The following is a 25,675-nucleotide window of genomic DNA, read 5'->3' as shown; positions in this document are numbered from 1 at the left end:
TGTAGCTAATTCCTCAGGGGTCCCTGATGCACTCCAAGCACCAAGGCAGTGACAGCTAGGATGTCACAGAGTCCCAAACTGCTTGGGGCTGAGGAATGTACAAGAAACTGGGACCCGTTTTTAAAAAGTGACTTTTTCCTTCCAGCTTCCAAAAGAGCACAGCTCACCCCGAGAGCCCTGTCCCTGCCAGGAGAAACACTTCTCTCCCGGTTGCCGTGAGCAGGCTCCTGGTTTTGTTCTGTCTTTCTAACCCTGGCAGCTTGCTGTGGGGAAGGCAAAGGTGGGGAATGTCTTCCCCCTCAGTTTTGGTCAGAACTGTAAAAAAACTCAATATGCATAAACCCGTCTTCTTCTAGGGCAGGCTTGGGTGGGGGAGGCCTCACAGCCCAAGCCTTACTGGCTCCAGAGGCAGCTCAGCCACCAACCTGCAGGACGGGCTGCTGCCCCACCCTCCTGCACGGCGAGGAGTGCCCTCACTCTCCTCACTCTCCTCAGGGAGTGTGGAGCCACTCTGTTTCAGTTCTGACATTGAAGGAACAAGATGCTGAAAAAGTTCTGAGATTTGGTTTATGTGTTCGGTCCCTCCATTCCTGTACACAGAATAACTGATAACCAGGTCTCTCATTGCTTGATTTCTCAGTCCAGAAAAGCAACTGCCATTACTTGCCTGCTGGAACACTGGAACAAAATGTTGTCTATTTAAGCCAATTAGAAGTTTAATTGAAAATTTATTTATTTCAAAGTGTTTGGCTTCAAGTATGCTTCAATGTATGCAGTACCACTGGAGACCATAAGAGGGCGCCAGATCACCTGGACCTGTGAGCGACCATGTAGCTGCCACGCGGGCGCTGGAGACTGAATCTGGGTCCTCTGAAATCGCACCCAGGGCTCTTCATCACTGAGCCATCTCTTGAGATGAAGGCAGGACTATCAGACGTTCAAAGCTACTCTAGGCAACTTGACAAGATGTCTCAAAATAAAAATTTAAAATGATCATTCAGCATATAGCTCAGTTACACACTAATGCATGCTAAACCCTGGCATCACAAAAACAAACAATGAAACCAACTGTGCCTATGAGCCAAGCACCAGGGAGACCAAGGCAAGAGAATTATGAGTTTAAAGCCAACCTGAGCTCCATAGTAAGACCACTTCTCAAAAAACCAGGGGCTAGGAGGAAAGAGAACCAGATCAGATGTCCATCAACAGATGAATGTGGGACAAATGGATTTTATGCAGCCATAAGGAAATGATGACATTCACAGGAAGATGGATGCAGCTGGAAATCATTATGGTTTGGCTCAGTGTCAGCACACAGGCCTGCCCTCAGGGGCCTTTCAGGGACAGAGCAACTCCTGACCTCATCACCTGCTGCTGCCAGGTGTGGGCCTGATAAGAGGGCCCCGCCAGGCTCCCTAGCTCTCTTTTATACCCTCTGTCTCTCTGGCTCTTTGTCATGGATGCTCCCCTCCCCTCCCCCCATCATTCCACAATAAACCTCCTTTATGCCATATTTGTTACAAAGCATATTAATCATCACTGTAACCTTGGTGTTGTGATGGGGGGTTTGGGGAGGGGAGTGGCTCTCCCGTCGTCTTGGCACACTGAGGTCCCTCCTACACCTCTCTGCAACAGATCTGCTTACCGATCACTACATTCCTCCATCCAACTCTGGTCAGTGTGAGCAGCAACGGCCAGCCATTTTTGCTGGCCATTTTGGACCCTGGGTGCCTGCTTGGGCGTCTTTGCTTGGTCTCTGGAAAGCGTCTGTCCAGCTTGTACTGACTTGTTTCCTGTGCCCTTTGGGGTGCCTTCAGGGTCAGGCCTGCAACTGACTTTTCTCTCTTTGCCCATGGAATAGTGTCCACATTCAGACCTCCAAGCCTATCAGGATGCTTTAAAATTGCCTCATCACAGTGCCCAAGTGATTGGGGAACCGGCAAACCCTTTTTTCACTCCCACTCAGTCACTCTACTACGCCTGCATTGGCAGCAGGTCACAGCTGGATGGGAACACCCAGATGCTACCACTAGATCTACGAACAGTCTGCCTTGTTACCAGACTCAGAAAAACAGGTCTTAGATGTAACTTTTTACCATTCCTTTAGTGAAGGACAGCAGTTGGCCCTGACAGTCTTACCTGAGCCTGGTGGTAACTGAAGAAGAAAGACTGTAAAGCTTGTATAAGGCCTAAGGACACAGAAGCTTAATTTGTGAGGGCCTAAAGAAAGTACTTGAGTGTCTAAGAAGGTGTTTTAAGGTTGACAAATACAAGTGAAAGCCTAGATTGGTATAAGAAGGTGATTTAAGGTGAAGAAGAAGAACAAGGAGAACGAGAAGACAAGAAATGCTTCAGATTGCTTCCTGTTGCTATGCTGCTGTGGTATGAAGACTGTTTAGAGCTTTGACATTCCACTACACAATCCACTATCATGGTTCCAAGCTTAAGGTTTTAAATTTCCTTTGGTTTACACTTTGAGCGTAGACTTACAAATGTTTCTCATTTTGCTGGACTTACACACATCCAGTCCTCTGGATGGAGGGAAGAAGTCTCTCCTTCGTGATCTACCGTCACACCAGAAATCAGGATCAAGTGAGCTTTTTCCCCTTCTGCCTCACAGGTTCTGCCTTCCCTGAGCTCGCCTCAGAGTGTTCATGCTGTTAGCGCACTCATTTCCCAAGCCTCTGCTCTGCCGTGACACAGAGATGCGTGTCTGCTGCCTTTTTCCACAGTGCACTTCACTGCAAATTACAACGGTGATGCTAACATGTTTAAAACTTACCTTCTTTGTAAACTTAAAAAGGGCTCTGGTTGGGGCTGACGAGCTGCTTAGTGGTTAAGAGCCTTGGCTGCTCCTCCAGAGGACCCTGGTTCAATTCCCAGCACCACATGGCAGCTCACAACTGTCTGGTCTGTAACTAAAATTCCACTGGATCCGACTGCCTCACACAGACATATACGTAGGCCAAACACCAAAAGTACAGAAAAATAATTTTTAAAAAAGGACTCTCGTAAGTCACAGCCACTGGAATCTACCCTTCAGGTCAGATGAACTCCAGATGAGTACTGCCAATCAACAGCCTCAGCTTCCTACTACTGCCTATTAGAGGGTGGGATTCCTCCCCCTTCAGCCAGCTTTGGGGGCTCCCTTTCCCCAACCACAAAACCCCTGGGTCCAAAAGCTCAATATCTATACCTAGGGAAGAATTTTCTCTCTAACCTACTTAACTTTATCTTCTGCCATATATATGCTCCAGGGTCCTGTCAGGCCGGGTGTTTCCTATCCACGACAGCACCAAAGCTGCCCCTCACAGGTCCTGCAGTCTACCCGCCCAGACTGCCTCTCAGCTGGACCTGCGTTTCCTTCCTTCCACAGATGTCCTCACAGATTCCACACAGCAGCAAAACAGCAGGCTCTCCCAGGACCATTCTTTTAGGATCCTCAAAGATGTCATCACCTCAAGCCGGCAGGAAGCAGCCTTTCCAAACACATCCTCACTCGCTCACCACCCTTCCTAAGTTTGTCATTCTTTCATTAAACACAAAGGAAGAGTGTTAGCGTACAGATGGCCCGCTGGCCTGTCCTCGGGGCCTTGCAGGCTGCATCATCACCTGCTGCCACCAGGTGTGTGCCTGACAGGAGGACCCTGCCGGTCTCCCTTGTTCTCTTTCTCTTAGACGCTCCCTTTTACATGCTCTGTCTCTGCCTTTGTCGTAGATGCCCCTCTCCTCTTTCTCTCCCACTCCCTTTTCCACAACAAACCTCCTGTCTCATGGCACAGTAATCATTATTAGAACACTCAGAAAATAATTATTTTGAGTTTTCTGTATGTGTGTATGTATACTATGTGTGTACATGTGTGTAAATCATGAAACCGGAATGTGATTGTGAGAGGGGTAGACAGAATCTTAAGGGGAGGCGAGATTCGAGGGTGGAAGACACCACGAAGGAGGAAAGCAGGTGGTGACTGACTGGCGGTGGTGGGGACCAGACAGAGGAAAGGGAGTGTGGAGGAAGAGCAATGAACTGGGATGAACTCTAAATGACACAGAGGTAGAAGGACACTATGGCAGAACCCACTGTCTGCATATTAACCTAAAAAAAAAATAATAATCTGGGTGGTGGTGGCACACATCTTTAATCCCAGCACTTGGGGGGGCAGAGGCAGGTGGATCTCTGAGTTTGAGGCCAGCCTGGTCTACAGAGTGAGTCCAGGATAGCCAAGGCTATACAGAGAAACCCTGTCTCAAAAAACAAAATAATAACAAAGTAAAACCAAAAACAACAACAAAACAAGGACTGAGATGCAGCTTGGTGGTTGATTGCTTTTCTAGTGCTTGCAGTGTGCAGAAGCCCTGGGTTTGACCCTAGAACTGCAGAAGAATGACATAAAGAGCAAAGAGAGAGAGAGTGGAAAAAAAGGAGCGAGAACACGGAGGACATGTCTAAGCTCTGGGCAGACATTGCTAGTTGACTTAGGGCCTTGAGAATTCTCGTATATCAGCATCTCATATGTGAGTGTGGCAGGGCAAAGCAGTGCAGAGGTTCCTCCATTTTGCATTCTTGCATGGGCCATTTCAGGTTTAAGTAGAATTTGATCAACTTGATGGAGAATACTATGGAAAAACCATCCAACTAGGGCCAGAGGCTAAGATGCCCCAGCTAACTGACCTTAGCTTCTGTTCAACTGCTTGCTTGTGCAAACTTCCCCCAGCAGCTGCTAAATGAGGTAACAGGATGGGGGCAGATGCAGCCCTGCACTGTGCCTGGGCAGCACAGTAGAGCTGGCTCTGGTAGTATGGGTGCTGGTCAGTCACCCCGCGGGCCTGAGATAGGGAGATCTGGCTCTGCCCCTTGCCAGCTGCAGCACTGGGCGAGATAGCCAGGGCTGTGCTGGAGAGCTGACCCTGGTGCTGTGGGTGCAGGAGAGCTGCACAAACTTAACTACCACCCAGGTCCAGATCCAGGGCTTTGAGCTGGCCCACCCCAACAACTATCCCATCTGTGAACTGCTGGAGTGTGTGAAGGGGCTGGTCCTATAGATCCAAAGCTGCAGGGTCTCCTTACACAAGGCAACAATGGCTATCAGAGAGGAGTCCCAGTGAGGATCCAGTATTGATGGCGTAGCCAAAGCCGAGGCCCGGAACAGACGGTGACTCACGGCAGTGAACATTTGCGAGTGAAGATGTGTAGACGCAAGGGCACGCGGTGTGGCCCACTGCAGCTTCCACAGTGAGAGACTTGGTTGTTTGTTTGCTTGCTTTGTTTTGTTTTTTAAATTTTCTTTTGGGTGCAGAGGTTGCAAGGGCAGAAACAAAGAGATGTGGAGATGACTGGGATTGGGGTGCATGATGTGAACCTCACAAAGAATCAATAATGAGAAAAAAAAAGAGCCTTAGTCTAAATGCTTGGTCCTACACTTAGGTCCTGAGCGTAGTCCCGGCCAGCTGGAATAAAGACTCTCAGCTGACTACAAGCTGTGTCTGATGGTCATTTTCGGCGAGCCCTCCTGACAGCTGGTTTTGGAGTCAAGGACACTGTCCGTCTGTGCTTACCCTGATAAAAAATGGCCACAGACTCATTCAATATTAGTAACTGTACAACAGTGATGTTCTCCCTACAGCTCTATTTGGAGATGGAGTCTTACTAAGTGGCCATGGAATTCACCGTGTGTACTAGAACTCATAGTGAATCCCCTGCCTCAGCATCCCAATTTTAGCATCCTGGCCCTCAAGGGCTGGGATTATAGGCATGAACCACCACGTGGGTAAGCTTTACCGTTTCTAGTATTTTAGAATTTTCTTATGAACATGCATTGCTTCTATCTTGGGGCAAAGAATGAGAAGGTTTTGAGGAAAGCTTCCTGAGAGGAGAAAGATCTGTGCTCCACAGATAGCAGGCAGGATGGCATCCTACAGGTTCCCCAGCGGGGGCCTCTGACACAGAAAACCCAAGCCTGCCTGATACACCGAACACAGCGAAGCTAAGGTGCGACTCTGGGTCAGGCTTATTAGCAGCAGCACATTCCTACAGACAAGGGCACTGCAGCATTCCTACAGACAGAGGGCACTGCAGCATTCCTACAGACAGAGGGCACTGCAGCATTCCTACAGACAGAGGGCACTGCAGCATTCCTACACACTGCAGCATTCCTACAGACAGAGGGCACTGCAGCATTCCTACACACTGCAGCATTCCTACAGACAGAGGGCACTGCAGCATTCCTACACACTGCAGCATTCCTAAAGACAGAGCGCACTGCAGCATTCCTACACACTGCAGCATTCCTACAGACAGAGCGCACTGCAGCATTCCTACACACTGCAGCATTCCTACAGACAGAGGGCACTGCAGCATTCCTACAGACAGAGGGCACTGCAGCATTCCTACACACTGCAGCATTCCTACAGACAGAGGGCACTGCAGCATTCCTACACACTGCAGCATTCCTACAGACAGAGCGCACTGCAGCATTCCTACAGACAGAGGGCACTGCAGCATTCCTACAGACAGAGGGCACTGCAGCATTCCTACAGACAGAGGGCACTGCAGCATTCCTACAGACAGAGGGCACTGCAGCATTCCTACACACTGCAGCATTCCTACAGACAGAGGGCACTGCAGCATTCCTACACACTGCAGCATTCCTACAGACAGAGGGCACTGCAGCATTCCTACAGACAGAGGGCACTGCAGCATTCCTACAGACAGAGGGCACTGCAGCATTCCTACAGACAGAGGGCACTGCAGCATTCCTACACACTGCAGCATTCCTACAGACAGAGCGCACTGCAGCATTCCTACACACTGCAGCATTCCTACAGACAGAGGGCACTGCAGCATTCCTACAGACAGAGGGCACTGCAGCATTCCTACAGACAGAGGGCACTGCAGCATTCCTACAGACAGAGGGCACTGCAGCATTCCTACAGACAGAGGGCACTGCAGCATTCCTACACACTGCAGCATTCCTACAGACAGAGGGCACTGCAGCATTCCTACAGACAGAGGGCACTGCAGCATTCCTACACACTGCAGCATTCCTACAGACAGAGGGCACTGCAGCATTCCTACACACTGCAGCATTCCTACAGACAGAGGGCACTGCAGCATTCCTACACACTGCAGCATTCCTACAGACAGAGGGCACTGCAGCATTCCTACACACTGCAGCATTCCTACAGACAGAGGGCACTGCAGCATTCCTACACACTGCAGCATTCCTACAGACAGAGGGCACTGCAGCATTCCTACACACTGCAGCATTCCTACAGACAGAGGGCACTGCAGCATTCCTACAGACAGAGGGCACTGCAGCATTCCTACAGACAGAAGGCACTGCAGCATTCCTACACACTGCAGCATTCCTACAGACAGAGCGCACTGCAGCATTCCTACAGACAGAGGGCACTGCATGACCAGTTCTGACCTCTTCACATGTTCTCACATACACACCTGCAGGTCCTTTTGGTCCTTTTTGCTTTCCAGGTTGGGTGTCCTCGTCACAAAGTCATTCAGCATGCTGTTGAGAGAATCAGCTCCTGGTCACAGGTTACAGAAACAAACGTGTCCCTGCAGAAAACACTGCCTGTGTGAGCGTGGAGACTTCATACCTGAGAAGCAGAAAGTACCCAGGGGGAGCCAGGTTCAGCTGCACGGCCTCCTTGAGGACGCCCAGGAGTGAAGGGAAGGTCTCCTGCAGGTCTGGGATGGAAAGTCTGTAGGAAAGCAGAAACAGGGAACGACACCGAGTGTGACAAACGAAGCATGTTTACTTTGAAGCACATTTTCGATGCAGGGAAGCAGACGGGAATGGCGCATCTGACCGGCCTGTTTTAGTTTATTGTGGTCTATGCAAGCTTGGTTCTTTGCCCAGGGGCAAGCAGCTGCAGTCAGGGCACCTGGAATTTAGCTTTTGGCATGTGGGATGCTCTGGGTTCCACTATCTGCAAAGTAAAAGCCTCAACCAGCTGCTCAGCTTTTGTTTCTGGCCTTGCTTGCCCAGTACTGAGGACAGCAGGCATCACGTACGGGAAAGATGCAGTGAAAAGGAAGGTGATGGCCGCCAATGACCACTGCGCACAGCAGCTGTCAGGTCAGGCCTCTCTGGCATGGAAAGCTCTGCTGGCATCACGGCTGTGCGGCCAGGTGCTGCGGCACAGGTCGCCAAAGCGCAGGCGCCGTCAAGGGGGTCCCAGGCCACACCCTGATGCCTACCTTACTACCTCGTGCTCCACCTTGGTGGCTCTTCCTCTGCAGCAGAAGGATGGTGAGACCCTGCCCTGAAGCAGCTGGGCAGCTCAGAGCCTACACAGGCTGCTGAGGTCAACTGGTATCACACCAGCTTTTCCAATAGCTACCCCAGGCTATCCCAAGAGTGGTGTGACTAGCCCAGAGGACTCAGCAAAGGTGCTGCTGAGTGAAGACTGACAGCTAGCTTGAATTTAACACTAACTCAGTGCCTCCTTGGGTTACAGTCCTCAGTTTACCTTTCTGTGGTTTCAGACTATGAAGAGCAGGACTAGCTAAGACATTAACTGCTTGAAGCAGGAGACTTGGGGTTGTCAGAAATTACTGTGCCCCCCTTAATCCCTCCCCCACGTGAACCCCAGCCCCCATGTGGATCCCACACCCACAACCCTGATGCACAGGCTCATGTGTCCCAGACAGCACCACCATCTGGAGACTGTGGAATTTTTGGAGTAGGAGTCATGGCTGGCTGAGGTGAGGGTGACCCTGCTAACTCTCACTTATCCCAACACAGATGGCCCTATCCAAGCTGTGCCAGGAGAGCAGCTATAGAGGCTCAGTCAAGTGTTCTCAGCACACTGGGGAATCCCCTGCACACCAGCTAAGGCCCAGACTGAGATTCAGCTGAGTGAACCAAAGTGGAAGTGACCCAGCAGAAACCACAGGAAGTCCCAAGCTGGTTCTCCTTTTTCTACAAGCGCCGCCTTTATGTTTTCCTAGTTGTGGGTCTTTTAAAGACCATTTTGCATAAACCGGAACCTTTTAAAACTTAAAGGCCATCATGCAAATCTTTGCTGACATAAAATATTCGATGTGCAGCACATATATTTTTTAAAATGTCAACTCAGCTCTTCAGAGAAAGAAAAGCACAGATAGCGGAGGTCACTGGGAACTGGAAGCCACTTAAGACCTCTGTGAACCAAAGCCAAGTGCCACACAGGCGTGGAAGGAGGGGTCTTACCTTTGGATGAAGGCATAGCAGAACTGCAGCACAGGAATGTCCACCAGCGGCGACTTCTGAAAAGGAAGGCAGCCCCAGTCACCGCAGGCCGTGGGGAGGGAGATCCCGCAGGTCTGCGGCCGCTGCGGTTTGAATCTGAGAGTGCTGCTCACGCTTGCTCCCCAAGTGGAAGTGCTGTTTGGGAGACTGTGGGGCCTTCAGGGGTGGGTGAGGCCTCTCATCAGGGCGCAGACCTTTGGAGCTCACATCCCAAATCACTCTCGGACCCCTAGACAAGGCAAGGGCCCAGTCCTTGATGTAAGAGCCCCGCCAAGCTCTGACTTCCTTAAGTGTTGAGTTGCTGGGATTATAGAAAAAGATGGATCCAAATACACCTTTTCTTGGAAAGCTATTAATAGAAATTGAACTAAGATAATCAGAGAAACAGCAAACTTCAGTCACAGACAGAGTCCGGTTCCTTTTTCACACCCTCCAAATAAGAAGGTGCAGTTTTCTATAGACTTCCGAGTAACCAGAAGAAACACAACTCGGAGAGGTCGCAGGGGCTGCAGATGACTGGCCCAGGGTACACCTTCCCTCAGCGTCCTCAACCCCTGCTCCTCTCCTTGGCCGAGCCGCCTTAATACCTACGTACAAGAGTGGATGACAACTGACAACCACAGTCTCAGGAGACCCAGAGGCAGAGCTCCAACACGGGAGGGGTCTGTGTCTTGGACCTTTGGCCCCTCAGGCACTCGGCTCATCTGGGCCCATGGTCATGATCCACGTCTAGTCTCTCCTTCCTTTAGTCACCAACACACACAATCAGAGCCGGGCCCTGCGCCTCCCCCTGCCGTGGGGGCTGCTGAGTCACACGGCCTGCAGCCTCTCTCAGGGTCTGGCTTTGTCAGCACTCCACCTGTCAGGCTGCGCAGCTCCTGGAGCAGGTGCCATTTTGGCTTTCTAGAAGGTGCTCAGAGCTGAGCACCAGGCAGTGTGTGTGGCCTGGGGGACAGGCAAGCTAACCTCAGGGTGGACCTCATGGACAGGCAGGCTGACCTTGCGGAGCTCCCGCTGAGAAACAGCAGCACCAGAAGCCCGTCTACCCCCTCCAATGCACAGCGACAGCCTTCCTCACAACCGCCAACAATGCTAGTTCTCCACCCCAGTGTTCACGGACGGGGGCAGGAAGGAGCTGCCCGCCTGCAGATGGCCCAGGGCGCTCCCCCGGGCACCTCACCTCGTCCCCCTTGATCTGCTGTGGCCTCTTCACGACCTCCTTCACCAGCTGCAGCACTGAGTCTGTCTGCAGGGTGCTGAGTGCACATACCAGGTCCACAAGGGTGTGCTGGGATGCGCTCGTCGCGGGGACTATCTGTCCAGAGGAAAAGAATCCCTTGAAGGCATACAGGAGAGAAGAGCAAACCCGCTCACACACAGCCTCCCACAACGGCTGTCCCGGGACAGAGACTGAGTCCACTGTGGTGTGTACAGGCATGCCCACGCCTGTGTTTGGGCCCACGCACGCATGTGCGGCTGCCCTCCATGACAATCCTCTCCCTTACGAATTTTGTGAGTACACACATGCGGGCGTGCTAGATGCTGCGGCCCTCAAGGACAGCCTGTGAAGTTGGTTCCTCCTTGTCCCGCAGGGGTCACAGGGTGGAGCCCTCCAGGCCCGCTCCACCTCCACCCTCACCTTTGTCTTGCTGTGGCGTCGAGCCTGCTTTCTGCTCCACACTGTGGCAATGGCAGCTATCAGCTGAACCCCGAGGTGGCCTGTCAGGGGGTTCAGCAGCTCTAAAATTTTTTGTCTTATGATCTGGTAAACAGAAAACCAAGAGTTAATTGCAAAAAAAGAAAAAGTCATTACAGAGTAGCGTCAGGACCCTCACTGACACACTCAGGTGCCACCTATAAGACTCAGAATCCCGATAGTATGCTTCACAGCTGAGGGGACCTAGGCAGAGGACGGGGCTGACACCTCTTGCAAGAGCCAGGACACAGAGATAAGAACTAAGAGACTCGGGGTTCTGGGGGTGTATGCTAATTAAGATGAGCAAACTCTCCCAGGCCCAGCACACCCCACACTTCAGTGCCTAGCTTCAGACGCACTCTGAGAGACAAGCCATGTTTAAGCGGGTAGTCGTCACTCAGGTGAGGGCTATGTACAATCATCTTATGCCCCTGCTGTGTGTAAACTGAGAGCGTTTGCTGCTTTTATGAGAAAGGGTCTCACGTATCTCAAGGTGGCTGCAAACTCAGTCTGCAGATGAGGCTAGCCCTAAACTCCTGAGCTTCCTGCTTCCACTTCTAAAGTGCTGAAAATCAGAGGTGTGTGCCATCATATTTATCTGAAAGGGGGGTTTCTCCATCTGATTTGGACTGTGGGTCCCATTAAACATTTTTTTATGATTTGCGTTTTATTTTCATTTTTTATGATTTTATGCTATGGTTTTTTGTGATTTGTTTCCACACATTTACCTCCTTGTCTGTTACCGAGGCAGGGTGTGGCTATGCCGCTGACTGGCCTGGCACTGCCTGCAGATTCAGCTGGCCTGCAGCCTACAGCAGTGGTCTTCTGGGTGCTGGGGACACAGGCCCGCGCCAGCCTGCCACTCGCAGGGGGGCAGGGGGAAGGGCGTAGCCGGGGAGAGCAGCACGGTGCTGCGCAGGCAGCTGCAGACCCGGGGAGGCCTCTCACCTTGGTGGTTTTAAAGTAAACAGAGGAGGATCCTTTCGTGGCTCCCAGGAGATCTACAGGTCTCTTCTGAGCCTCTTCCTTTCTGAGGACACTCCAGATGAGGGCCATGGTGTTTACAACGCGAGGCAGCTCCTCCAGAATGGCGTTCTTGGCGTTCCTCAGGCTGATGGGGTCACGTACAGCAGCAGTCTGCAAGTTCAAACAGGCTATGAGGCTCACTGCCCTGACCGAGGCCCCCCTCACCTGCTGCGGCCTCGGGGTGGGCCACTGCCTTTGTGGTAGTCTGCAAGTGACATCTGTCCTCACCTGTGTCAGCCTACTGTTTGTTTTCAGAGAAAGAGACCTAACATGAAACACTTCAATTATAAACTTTTATTTTTTTATTTTTTTTTTGAGACAGGGTCTTTCCATTATGTAGCTCTACCTGTCCTGGAACTCACTCTGTAGACCAGGCTGGCCTTGAACTCACAGAAATCAACCTGCCTCTGCCTTTGGAGTGCTGAGACTAAAGGCTGGGATTTTAACTCAATCAGAATGGTAGGTGTACGTTAAGATTGTGTTTTATTTTTCAACACAGGGTCTTATGTAGTCGAGTGGTCTCAGACTTGCTACCTGACCAAAGATGGCCCTGAGCTCCTGACCCTCCACCACTAAGATGGCGGCGCCACAGGTACACACCACCAGGGCCAGCGTTTACCCTCAGACTTCGCTACACATCGCAGAGTGGCTACCTCAGATGTCACATGGTCCATATCAACATCCGAGGAGGTAGACAGAGCTGAGTGCAGGCAAGGGGGATGTGCCAGTGTGCATAGGCTGTTTGTAGGCGTGAGGGCCTGCGCTCACACCCCAGACTGCACAGAAGCTGGGCAGAGCTGTGCACGCCTGTAGCTTCAGGACTGGACCAGGTGGATCCTGTGGCCACGCCAGGCAGCTGGCCAGGGCGGACGGCTTCTGGTGCAGGGAGGCCTGTCCTGAGGCAAAGGGGCCGAGAGCCACAGTGGAGGGACCTAAAGCTTCCTCTGGCCTCCAATGCATGTTCACAGCTCGTGAATGTGCCCATGACACAGCACACATGCACACCCACCCATTCATATCAACACGAGCCTAAAGTCAAACAATCTGCTTCACATCTTACCTCTAGTGCCAGCTGATGGAAGGTGGGCAAAAGCTCGAGGAATTCACTCACTTTTGTTTCCTGTGTATATACACCTACGTGTGCACATTTGCATAGTTTGCATGTATTTGCATAACACACTTTTATATTTATGCTTTCACTTGAATCTCTTATATATATTTGCATCATTCACATATTATGTATTAAATACAGTCACAGACTAGTACAGACAAGCAATTTGCCTCAGACTCGGCGGGGGGGGGGGGGGATGTACCTTTTTGTGTTGGGTGGGCTGTTCCAAAAGACAGAAGTGGCTAATGGTGGTCAGACCTTCCAGGAGAGTGAGTGGGTAATCTGGAGAAATGTTTTCCTTCTTTGAAGTTGTACTGCAGAGAAGAAATGAGAAACTTAAAATAACAGGATTGGTGGGTGATGAGCCAAGTCTGATTCCCAGAACCCACTTAGAAGACCTGACTCCCAAGTTATCTTTTAAAACATGCACACACGAGCGCACGCACACACACACCAATAACTATTAGAAGAATATTTAAAAATGAGACATGAATTTTGAAGAATGTGAGGCCATGAAGGGTTCAGGCTGACGTCACTGTGTTTGATAAAGGGGCTCCTGACAGGAAGCACACAGGTGTCTTCAGTGGCACGCCCGTTTCCAGTCAGAGCTGAAAACTGTAGAAGGTGCTTTGGCGTCACTGTGACGCGGCCTCTGGGTTTGCCACCCTGCAGAACTAACGGAGTTAACTGACTGTAGAGACGGCCTGGGCAGCTGAGGGTGTTTACACAGGGTTACCATGTGGCACAAAATCCACACTATAGCCAAGGATGGCCTTGCGTGCTGGGGACTGAACCCATGGGTTTATAAATGCTGACAGGCCAGGAGTAAAGCCGGAGCACCCAACCTGACCACGCACACTCCTGGTGACGACAATCACCAGCCTTCTCATTGGTCAGATTATCTTCCAACCGTTAGCCATGGCAGCACGGGTTCTCCTACAAACTCTGTCTCGAGGAGCATCGCGTTCTGCATACCTGACGGCCAGCTTGATAGACTCGTTTTCATACTGCTTGACCAGGTCGTCCAAATTTTTGCAGATCTGGATAACAAAGGGCGCCACCGTCCAGCCCAGAGACTTCCCGAAGTAAGGCAAGGAATGCGTGACCAGGCTCACCCAGGCCGGGTGCATGCCGTAGCCATAGGCCGGCTGCAGGCCTCTCACCACGGCTGAGACCAGTAGGCCCTGGGAGGTGAGGGGGTGGGGCTGCACATACTGCATGGCGCCGATGGCCTGCTGGAAGCTGAGCGCCCTCTGCCACTCTCGGGACAGGGCAGCCTGGCTCTCGGCCTCCTCCTGGCCCTGCCCCAGGTGGTGCTCCAGGACTATGAGCGCCTGCAGCAGCTTCAGCAGCTCGATCTGCAGCGGGTGCTCGCTCCAGATCTGGTCCTGCCCCAGGTTGATCAGGCTCTCCTCGAAGAGGCCGTCCTCCACCAGGGCCCTGCCTCGGTGGGCCGTGGCCAGGCCGTAGCGCTTCTGGCTGGTGTACATGGACGCCGACAGGGACAGCAGCACGAACTCCTGCACCTTGCATCTCTGCAGCAGGCTGCGGAGAAAGTCGTTGCTCTTCCCTTCTGAGGACTTGGCCACGGACACCAGCTGTGTCACTATTCTGATCAGGACCTCCACACTCTTGACCTGCACGTCCCGGTTGCCGAGGATGTCCCTGTGGCAGACCTTCAGGTGGCAGGGGTAGTAGGACCGCAGGAAGCTCAGGCAGAGGTAGGTGAGGAGCTCAATCAGCAGCGAGTGCGGGCACACGTTGGGGGCCTGGGTCTGCAGCTTGCCATAAAAACTCTGGCCAATGAGGGCCTCCTGGTGGCGCGCCAGCAGATTGGAGATGAGGTTGAGGTGCGCCGTGGAGCTCGTGTCCACGCCGGTCTTGGACACAGCCTCAATGAACTCCTTGGGGTTGGTCTTCAGCACGGCCTCCAGCACGGAGAAGGCGTAAAGGACCCTCTGGGAGTCGTAGGGCTGAAGGTAGAGCAGGATGTGTTTGAACAAGGCCTCAAGTGTCTCCTGCTTCTCCTTCTGCTGCTTCAGCAGCCGGGACGTGGTGATGGCCTGGAGCTCCACGTCGGCCTCCTCGTCACTGGAGAGGGACTCGGAGGCCTGTGTCCTGTCTGAGTCCGCTCGCACGAGGCCCAGCTCGGCACTAGCCTTGAGGCTTTCCGGCTGGAAGGCTGGCCGCTTGGAGGACGCCCTGCCCCCGAGGGGGAGGGGCGCACAGCAGTGCTCCTCGTGGCTCAGGTCCCGCAGGTCGTGGGAGGGAGAGGAAAAAGTAGACGTGTTTTCACTGTCTGTGCGGCCCGAGCTCGTGTCCGCAGACTCCGTGTGCTCACTGCTGTCCGGGCCAGAGGCCACCCGGTCTGGAAGGTCCATGTGGTAGGGCAGGTCCTCCTCACTGAGGTCATCTTGCAGGGGGCATTTCTCAGGTTCCTTCTCCACCTCAGCCCAGATGGCTTCTCGGTCCACTGTGGTGAACTGGCCGAGGGGCAGCAGCTGCTCGGACGTGCCCTCCTGCAGCTCAGGGGCCCCAAACGACTGCCCGAATGTGGGCTTCTTCCTGTTAAACCAACGGTGGAAGTCCTCTGGAAATCACAAAATGACACAGGACTTTAGATCAGAACGGCTAGAGATGACAAGGGAGCTCTGGGGCGATGTCTGGCTTACAGCAGACGGCGCCCAGTGGAACTGTACCCAAGAATAGATGCCATCACAACCAGACACAGACACAGCAATATATGTCCTTCAGCTGGAGGGGCGGCTGGGCTGGGCACAGCAGCTCGCAGTGCAGACGGCCCTAGGTTTGATCCCAGCACCGCAGAAAGCTGGGTGTGGGCACACATGGGCACGTCAGCTCTTTAGAATATTCAGGAGACTGTGACATATATTTATACTGTCACGCATTGATTGTAACAATGTTTGAGTTTGTTTTTATCTTGAGACAACAAGCTGTGTCTTGTTACACAGCTCAGCCTGTCCTCAAATTAACAACCCCACAGATGGCTGGGCCTGAGTTATGGGCCACCTTATCTGTTGCACGTTTAATTTTTGGTTTTATCATAAATTCTGGGAGAAGGCACTTTGGAAAATAAGTGATTTTGTCCCAGGAATTCCCTCTTCGGAAATGTATTCCACAGAAACACCAGCAGGTTTCAAAGCTGTGAGGACTAGGCGTGCACTGGAACAGTATCTGGAGAAAATGGAAAGTGAGCCCAAGACCCACAGCAAGGGCGCAGGACATGGGTTGGGCATGTGCCCATGACAGACTGCTCCTGGGCTCCAAAGCATGTATCTATGTGCATGTATATATGCACAGGACAAATGACAGGGAGAATCCAGCTGCAGAACAGCTGTATAGAATGTGCCCACATGCAAGAGCATCCACGATGCCCAGCTATAAAAAGCCCAAGGGAGGGGGATCTGCCCCCACCAACAGTACCCAGCTCAGCGGCCGGCACTGACAGGCCTCCACTTCAACACTTCACTTCTAAATTACCGGAGAAATTTCTATTTTTGTGCATGTGTATGTATGGTGTTTCTGCATGTGTGTATGTTTGTTCAGATGTGTGTGAGCACATTTGGGTGTGCAATGTAGGGGCCTGAGGCTGATGTCTGGAGTCTTCCTCTATCAACCTTCCTTGTGTATACTGAGGTAGGGTCTCTCAGGCGAGCTCAGAGCTCTCAGATCTGGCTGGTCTACCCAGGCAGCTTGGCGGCTTGGCCAGGAACTGTCTGTCTCCTGAGTGCTGGACCACTCATCGGGCGCTCACGTGGGTGATGAGGGTCTGGACTCAGGTCGTTACTTCATCCAAGGAGCCAGCAGCCCAGCTCCATAGCAGGTTGTTTTGTCTTCAATGGGAACTCGGTAAATGGCCCAGGCTGTCCTTAGGGCGATGGTCCTCCTGTCGAAGCCTAGTGAGTGCTGGAGCTACAGGTGTGAGCCACTGCCTAATTTAACACATTCACAGCAGCACTTCTGCAATGGGAAAACACTCAGCACTTTTCAACAGCAACTCTCTTTTAAAAAGAGGTGAGAAATCTCAAGGTTTTGCTATGTGGAGATTCTTGGGTAAGCAACTTCAGCAAGTCTACGGCACAGTACAAGGAAGAGCAGAGACCAGAGACGACACGGCGGTGCAGGCGGCTGGCTTCCCTTTCTCGTTTTCTTGTACTCGAAGGGAGCGGGAGGCAGCAGCAGCAGCCAGAAAACGGGAAGTGGTGAGGAGTGGAGAGACAGAGCCCAAAAAAGCGCAGGGTGGGGAATCTTTTTAAGGGGGTGGGGCAGCTGGCAAGACAGCTTGTGTGCCACAAAGCCTGATGACCTGAGTCTGATCCTTGGAACCTGCACAAGGAAGTTCCAGTCCCTGCAAACTGCTCTTTGACCTCTGCACGATGTCTTGGCATGCATGTGTCCATACAAGTTAAGTGTGTGTGTGTGTGGGGGGGGTGTATACACACACACACTACATGCAAAACTAAAGAAAGAAATGCTGAAGCACAGAGCTGGGGATGGCGCCCCTTTCTTAGGATGTGGATAATTCAGTCAGCTCCTCGAGAAGGCAGCCTGCTCTTCCTCGATAAGGACAGGCTCTGGAAGAACCTGGCTCGGAGGACACCACTTCCTTTCCCTCCACCCACCTCAGGGTGGCGCCACCTCGCTTTGTAAGAGTGCGACAAACTGAGCAGATTCCACACAAACACTGACATTTTTAGTCTTCAGAAACCATCCCAAATTTGGGGTGCAAAACTGTGCAGAGTGCCCCTGGGGCCCTGTTTAACAGTGGTGCTGACACCCGGGCACCACACACCAGCTGAGCAAGGGAGAGATTGCTTCTGGGGATGCTGCGTCCTCGACTCGGCTGGTGCAGTCCAGAAGCGCTGTGCTTGTTAAATATGGGCCGCTGACTCGAGAAACTATTTCACTGAGAAGTAACACGTACATATTGTGACAGGATGCAATGCAGTTTTTAACGTGTGTGTACACCATGGGATGGTCAGACAGTCCACACAGCTCACCCACCACTTCTTTCACAGCGACAAACATCTGCAGTCTACTCCCACTGAGGTGAAGCAGGCACGGAGGTGGCTGCCAGAGGCCAGGCTGGGAGCAAGGGCACGTGCTGGCCAGAGGCATGAAGGCTGCTACCTCAGAAGCGTGTTTTTTTAGTGTCTGGCTGCACAGCAAGGTGACCATAGCTAATAAGAATATATTGCATATTTCAGATATTGCCTTTCAATAAGGAAATTCTGACTTTCCAGTGAAAACAGCAACCCACACCCACAAGTTCAAGGCACCCCTGCTATGTGAGCATAGCAGACCTACATTTGTTACACCAGCCTGCGGCTCCTCCCCCTGTATGACGCAGGGTCTGCAGGCCCGCCCCCTGTGACGCACGCCTGCGGCTCCTCCCCCTGCATGACGCAGGGTCTCCAGGCCCGCCCCCTGTGACTCAGGCCTGCGGCCCCGCCCCCTGGCAGCTGCTCACCCGCAGAGCTCTCGCGCTTGAGGCAGTGGATGGAGGTCCTCTGGGTCTTGGGCTGGAGAAGCAGCAGGAGCATGGGCTCCAGGATGCGAGCCACGTCCCCGAGGGAGAGTGCTCGCACCAGCCAGCCCTGGGCTGCGGCACTGATGGCACCGTCTGTGCAAGCCAGGCTATCCAGGACGACAAACAAGGACCTAGGGGAGGAAAGTCTTGGCTGAGTCCCCTCTGTGCAGCCCTTGCATGTCTGTCTGCACTGTGGCCCACTTGGAGCCTGTGCTGTTGAGGGCAGACACGGGGGGCGGGGGGGCAGCCTGGCCTCACAGACCACAGACCAAATGGGTAGCAGGCTGTGCATGGGCAAACCAGAGTCCAACAGACCAAAGAATGTGTCGTAGTGTGCAGTTGATGGTGTAACAAATGTTGCCTAGTGCAAGGTGGCTCTAGAGCAGCTGTCCCCCTAGGCTGCCCCTCATCAGACCACGCTGATGAGGCAGCACGGTGATTCTGAGGCTCAAGGGCGCCTTCCTCCCCATCACACTAAAACCCCCACAAGAGTCTCACACCGTGCTAAGTGAACTTAGAGGACCCGGGATACCATGTCCCATGCAGCGTGAGCTGAGGTCAAGCAAGGGGTCACAGCTCCCACATGTGGCCCAGCTGCCGGCATCACCAGCAGTCCCTCCCGAGCTCACACATGGGAGGAGTCTGCAGAGCTCCCACGGCTGAGAATGGTGGACACATGAAGAACCGCCTTACCTGTCGAAGGAGCGATTGCGCGATGTCAAGCGACTACCCTGGATCTCCCGAGTCAGGTGCCAGATGACGGAAAATCGAAACAGAGCTTCCAACCTTGTTCCCTTGATTGGGAAATAACTCTGTATCAGGCAGGGTAAGGCTTTTTTTTTAAATTTACTTGTTTTGTAGTGACGCTGGTCAGGCCCTTGAATGCTCCAGGAAATGCTGTACCCGGCCCTCTCTCCGCTTTTTACTAGTTTATTTTTCAGTTCTGACACAGGGTCTCACTAAGCTTGCAGGCTGGCCTTAAACCTGGAGTCCTCTTGCCCCAGCACCCCGTGAGGGAAGGACTACAGCCCCATCATGCCAGGCTCGGCTTCAGGTTCATCTGAATAATGAATATGGGCCAGTCGGTCCAGTGGGTAAAAAGTGCTTGCTGCCAAGCCTGGTGAGTATCTGGGATCCACAGGGAGGAGAAAACTGACTCCTCCAAGCTGTCCTTCAACCTCCACACAGGTGCTGTGGGACACACACTCGCACATACACACACATACACACACACACACAGACACACAATACATGTAGAAAGTATTTAAATAACAAATGCAGTCAACAGAGCAGAAAATAATAACAGCCAGGATACTGTGCTTTCACCTGAGTCTCGGCCAAAAGGAAAAACTCGCTCACTTCCCTGCCCTTCCTGCACAGCCCTGGATGTCTTGGAACTCAGATGCTCCTGCCTCTGCCTCTCCAGTGCAGGGACTAAAGGTGTGCACTGTCTCTCCTGCTTTAGATGTGTTTAGTGAAGAAGGCATTCAAGGTTTGGTCCCAGGGCTGGAGATGGCTCGGCAGTGAGGAGGCTGTGGAGGCTCAGGCTGGTTTCCCAGCACCCACACGGTGCTCACAACCACCTGCAACTCCAGTTCGAGCCTTACAAATGGCCCCAAAGCTTGCAAATCCCAACGTTCAGGGAATCGGGGCAAGTTTCCACGGTGAGCTTCAACATGGACACAACCGCACTTTCAGGACCCTCGAAGCAACGGCTCAAGCTCAGGGATCTTCCAGCCCTGGGCTTCCACAACACCTCTGCTCATCAGGACGTGCATGGAGCCCAGAAGGGTGTCGGCCCGGGTGGGTGCCCCAGCCGCCTGGGGCATATGAAAAGGACAGGCTCAGCAGCCAATTACCACGGCACAGTGGACACAGGTGTGGGACTCACCTTGTCGGGGTCCAGCAGGGCGTGGCAGATGATGTCCTCACAGATGTTGGCTGTGGGGGCCAGACAGTGCAGGCGGAAGAATAGCTCCACACATGTGATGTGATGCTCTCGAGTGTCCTTGTTCAGCTGACTCCAGAGCACACGAGCCACCCTCTGCAGGGAAACGGGAATGGGGACCTGAGCTGTTCCTTCTCACGTGAGCCTGACCCTACAGCCTGACTTCTACCTGTATCTGCTCCCTGAGACTCTAACACCCACCGTCAGGTCACCAGGACACAGCAGCTACCCAGGTAAGATGACCCACCAACTCTGTCAGATTGTGGGGCGAAAGCTACATGCCGAGAGACCAGAGGCTACTGGCCTGCTGAGGGCACAAACTGCCAGGGGCTGGGATCAGGAGACAGATCACACAGTCCCAGGTCCCTCTACCTACCCCTCATCCCTGGTTGCCACTGGACCTGCACAGCCCCTTTGCCAGCCAGTAATGCCAGCCTCGAGGACTTTTTTTTTTTTTGGAAGCTTTACACAAGCCTCTTTGTGTTTCAATGCTGTTTATTGAGGAGTGAATGAGACTACTGCCAGACATGCCAACGGCACTTCACATTCAAGGGCCGGAAGCAGAATAGACAACTTTCAATAAACAGGTCTGAGGAGAAGGCCCGCTGACCTCCACACACTTTCCCGGCCAGCCATACCTGATAGAAGTCCGTTTTCTCCGCAATGACTTTCAATATCCCCGGGGCAATGGGAGGTACTGTCACCATCTGTAATTTGCCAAAAAATGGGTTGTTGCCAGAGGTTTTGTAGCGCTTCATCTTGTCCTCAATGACGAGAGCCAGGGACTGGGAGTGGTTGATTACTTCCAGGAGCGTGGCGATGGCTACGTTCTGGAGGGAGCAGTCATTCACGCAGCAGCAAACTGTCATGAGGGATTTCAGCCAGGATGGAAAACTGCAATCGCTGGCTCCTAGGATGCCAGCCAGAGAACAGAAGCGAGCAGGTGAGCGTGGTCTCCCATTCGGATGCCACGGTGCCTACTCTGGCCAGTGACTCGAATCACCTGGGCAGCAGGGCCTTGCTAGATGTAATCAGGTTAGGACCAGCCTCGTCAGGGTGGACCTCTGTCCACCTGAACTGTCCTGGTTCCCAGCTGCTGGTGCTGTTCTGGGAAGCTGGAGGCAGGTCAGTAGGTCAGCCCCTGGTAAGGCCTGGGGCTGCCTCTGCTGTCTTTCTCCCTGTGCCTGATCTGCCACCTCCACTCCAGTCACTGTAGGGGGAGCTGTCCCAGCTGCTGTCCCTTCCCAGAGACAACTCCTGAGATCCTCAGCTGAAATAAAGCTCTCTTCCCTCAGGTTACTGCTGCCAGATAATTTGTCACAGTAATAAAAGCTTGACTACTGTATTTCTAGGGCACCGCGCCTGGCGTCCTCTCTAGAGGAGTCTGTGCAGACAGCGATGCTGCTGTGACCCACAGACTGCAGGAGCTTGGAAGACACTGGGAGGGTGGTACCCAGTCTCCGTCAGATGGACTGTGGCTGCTGAGACTTCGCTCTGGGGCTTCCGGTGTCTAGAGCCATGAGGTGGTAACACTCAGCTTTGCGATGGCCGTCACAGCAGATGGACAGCTATGTCTCAGAACACACTGGCTACCTATCAGGAGTCAGCCCTCCAGGAGGGCCAGGCAGGCCTACAGAGGCAGACCCAGAAAAGCCATTCACCGAGTAAAGACAGTGGTCAGAAGCGGGACACAGCCAGCAAGCTACCGTGACACTGGTGCAGCTGGCTGCGGAGGGAAATGGGCTGGCTGCTTCAAGTCCCCTAACCAGCAGCTTGTCGTCCAATGTGTATCTGATCTCAGAGTTTTCAGATCTGGGGATGTCTGCAGAGTTTCCTGGGTGATTTCCCCTAATCTAAAATTACCCCAGATCAGGTGCCAGTGTCAGGAGGTTTGTATTTCCGAGCATTCGGCCTGGGAGGCTTTCCTGTGGGCTCGACAGCGGGGAGTTGAGCATGGAGTCTATCGCAGGCTTCCCAACCAACCATGCCCCACGAGGGCTCCCCCTCACCTGGAGTCTGGAAGAGTGTGTCACACAGCTGCTCCGTCTCCTCCTCGGACAGGTACACAGGGAAGGTGGCGCAGTCCAGCAGCAGGTGGCAGGCGGCGGCAAAGGCCTCCCTACAGTCCTCCTTGGCGCCCACCAACTCTATGGCCGCCTGGTCGAGGTCCCACTCTGTTTGTGCTTTTCTTTGCGGGCTGCTGGGCACAGAGGACAGCGACTCTGACCTCTTGGCCTTGAAGGCGGACCCGCGCACCGTGAACAAGTCCGAAAGCACCTGTTTAAACTGGGGCACACTCTTGGGCTTGGGCTCCCAGGAGCTCTTCCTGCCTGAGTGCTCGGGGCTCTGTGTCTTGCTGCTCTTCCCTGGATGCTCCTCAGCCTTGCTTTCTTCTCCAGAGCCCGTCAGCGATGCTGCAAAAATGTTCTTGCTGGCAAAGTTGGCAATGAGCTCCTGGATACAGAGAAACGTCCTCTGCATGCTTCCATCTTTCTTCCAGACGTCGTCTCTTTCTGCAGACACCCGAGGCACCCTTAGGTGCTCAGAGAGCTCTGGCGATGAGGCGCTGAGCCCGATCCCACTGTCTTCAGATTTCAGTGGGTGGAAGGAAGGCTCTTCCTCCCCTGCAACCATGGTCTTCGTTTCCAAAACCATGCTAACGGTTTCTCCTTTTACTGGACTCTGGAAGATAAGGAAATCCCGCATCTCATCCTTCTCTGCTCTCCACTGTGGTTAAACCATGATGATGGTGGGAACCGCAGGGAATCCAGCACTGCGGTTGCTCCTGCCTTCCCTGCCCTACCGGCCCCACCTCCCAGTAATGGCCAGCTTGGAAACACACTTAGACATTCTCTCCCTGGCCACTCATTAGTACCTCTGGCGGTGGTCAACTGCGGGCTAAAACTGGGAGCTTTTGCAGCCATGTGTGGTGGCACTAGGGAGGCAGAGGCAGGCCTCTGTGAGTTCAAGGCCTATCTGGTCTATACAGAGGAACCCTGTCTTGAAACAAACATAAAACCCAACCCACCACCCACCCAGGATCCTTTCATCCCCTTCCCATCCACTTTCCAGTGAGAACAAAGAAGGGGCGGCCACTCTGCATTATCCCCCGGCCCCCGCCACGCTGCGGTCCACCCATCTGTCTACAGCATTAACAATGTCTCTGAGAACTCTCACCTCTAAAAGCAATCTGCCTCAGTGCTCCCCTTGAGCTGTTGGGCTGCTGTGGCAGCACCTCACAGTTTCAAAGAAGCAATCAAGTCCTTCAGCACCCCTCAAGGATGGTGGGACCCGCCTACTTGCTGTATGAGGGCGCTGACGGCGAGCCTCAACAGCGAAAACCGAGAGAGCTAAACAGTCACGGGAAAGAGTTACAGCACTGGTCCGCACAGGGAGGCGCCACCACCCCAAACATGCAAGCGTGCTCCACCCTGCAGCCAAAAAGGGTGGGCAGCGACTGCACAGCACAGGCCACGGCGCGTGCCCGAGCCTGGTGCTCAAGGCCTTATCTGAGGAAAGGCTCTTAGCAGCTGGGAAGTGGGGGCATCTGGCAGCGTAAATCCAAACAGGCAGTGTTTTCATAAGAGGGAAGGGGATTTAGGCACAGACTCACATACACAGGACACTGTGTGTTGGGGTGGGGGTGGTAGATTCTGACAAGCCTGAAGTAGCACAGATGGCCAACAAGGCCAGGAGAAGGTTGCAAAGGGGTCTGGGGCAGATTTTTTATTCACATTGCACTGGGAGAAACACCCTTGAGCTCCAAATTGAGAACACTGCTATCTGGTATTGAAGCCACCTGCCAATTCAGGACCACCTCTGATTTGCATTTTACCTGAGTCTAATCCCATGCGTACACACACAATGAAAGGGTTACCTGTGATTCTCAGCACTGTCTAGCCGGTCATGGTGGCATGGTGGTGAGGGAGCAGCGGAAAGGAGGCCGCAAGAGTCCCGCACACAGTGCCCACACACCTTCCCGCCCACACGGCTCTGCACGCCAAGTTCCTCCCACCCTCAGGGGCACCCAGAGTGCCTCGGGCCTGGAGCACATACCGAGTTCCCACTGGTGGGCTCCATGTCCATGTAGGAGGGCGGCATCTGGACTTTGCTGAGCACCTTGAAACATGTCTTCAAGGCATGTGTGAGCTCAGGTAGGCTCAGGGTCTCCACCTCCTCAGCGAGAGGCTGCAGCAGGCAGCCAAGCACCTGTGGGAGGTACTGAGTCTGCACCTCTGAGTAGAGTTCCTGCAAACAGAAGCACCCGTTACTGACATGGCGGCCACACAGGGAAAGCACCAGTACTGACAGTGGCTGGACACACAGGGAAAGCACCAGCTGCCAACCATGGCTGGCCAGACAAGGAAGGCAAGCACCTCAGACTGTTCTGGTTTTAGAGTCTGTTTTACTAAAACTGAAGCCCCAGTCCGTCTGTCATCTGATTTCCATACTTTAGCTCAGCCTGCTACCAGTCCCAGAAGTTAAACCCTTCAAATAAAGCAGCAAAAACGAGCCAGCTGTGGTGGCACACACCTTTAACCCCAGCACTCAGGATTAAAGAAACCGGTCTTGAACAAAACTAAAACACAACAAAAAACAAGAAGCAAACCAACCGACCAGCAAACCTGTGAGAAGGCTGGGGCACAGCTCAGTGGCCACCCTGTGCTTGGGAGCGGGGGGGCCCTGGGTGGGTCCCATCACGAGAAACAAGTGTGAGACTCACACTCCAAGACAGCACACCTGGAGACAGTGCGTGCGTGCAGAGCCACTCATAAACGCAGGGTTAACCAACACCGTGACGGCACAGCGAGAGCAAATCCAGAGCAAGGGCCCAGGCTCACCAAGGGAATCACGTCCAGGAGGAACACGAGGAGGGTGCAGAGCTCGGAGACGGTGGGGGGAGGGCTGATGGCTTCTGCAATCGCTGCGGGCTGCTTCACTGGCCTGCGTTAACCACAGGAGAAAGAATCAACCCTCTCTACCATTGAGTCACAGCAAACATCACGTCTTTGTCTTTCTTTTTGGTTTTTCCAGACAGGGTTTCTTTCTCTGTGTACCCCTGGCTGTCCTGAAACTTGCTCTGTAGACCAGG

At 53.2% G+C, this 25,675-nt stretch overlaps 1 protein-coding gene across 4 annotated transcripts in view; it reads right to left on the bottom strand.

The window, feature by feature from the left end:
* The window catches only part of Dop1b (DOP1 leucine zipper like protein B), a 90,270-nt gene that overhangs the window by 25,263 nt on the left and 39,332 nt on the right, over nt 1–25,675 (bottom strand). For all 4 annotated transcript variants that reach the window (XR_009587051.1, XM_060370762.1, XM_060370761.1 and 1 more), the window contains 15 exons: nt 25,425–25,527; nt 24,640–24,831; nt 22,593–23,265; nt 21,222–21,493; nt 20,527–20,679; nt 19,329–19,429; nt 18,576–18,766; nt 14,060–15,674; nt 13,287–13,398; nt 11,896–12,084; nt 10,891–11,013; nt 10,432–10,566; nt 9,213–9,268; nt 7,615–7,719; nt 7,457–7,523 (listed from right to left, as the gene is read on the bottom strand). Coding sequence is in view for 3 of the 4 variants with exons in the window: in XM_060370762.1 (XP_060226745.1) it covers nt 7,457–7,523; nt 7,615–7,719; nt 9,213–9,268; nt 10,432–10,566; nt 10,891–11,013; nt 11,896–12,084; nt 13,287–13,398; nt 14,060–15,674; nt 18,576–18,766; nt 19,329–19,429; nt 20,527–20,679; nt 21,222–21,493; nt 22,593–23,265; nt 24,640–24,831; nt 25,425–25,527 (4,087 nt within the window). In the remaining variant the exon portion in view is untranslated. The remainder of the gene's footprint in view (nt 1–7,456; nt 7,524–7,614; nt 7,720–9,212; nt 9,269–10,431; nt 10,567–10,890; nt 11,014–11,895; nt 12,085–13,286; nt 13,399–14,059; nt 15,675–18,575; nt 18,767–19,328; nt 19,430–20,526; nt 20,680–21,221; nt 21,494–22,592; nt 23,266–24,639; nt 24,832–25,424; nt 25,528–25,675) is intronic.

The sequence above is a fragment of the Meriones unguiculatus genome, chromosome 17 (assembly GCF_030254825.1).
Source record: "Meriones unguiculatus strain TT.TT164.6M chromosome 17, Bangor_MerUng_6.1, whole genome shotgun sequence".
Lineage (NCBI taxonomy): Eukaryota > Metazoa > Chordata > Mammalia > Rodentia > Muridae > Meriones > Meriones unguiculatus.
Note: the sequence above shows the minus strand (reverse complement) of the source record. Positions and strands in the feature narration are given on the sequence as shown.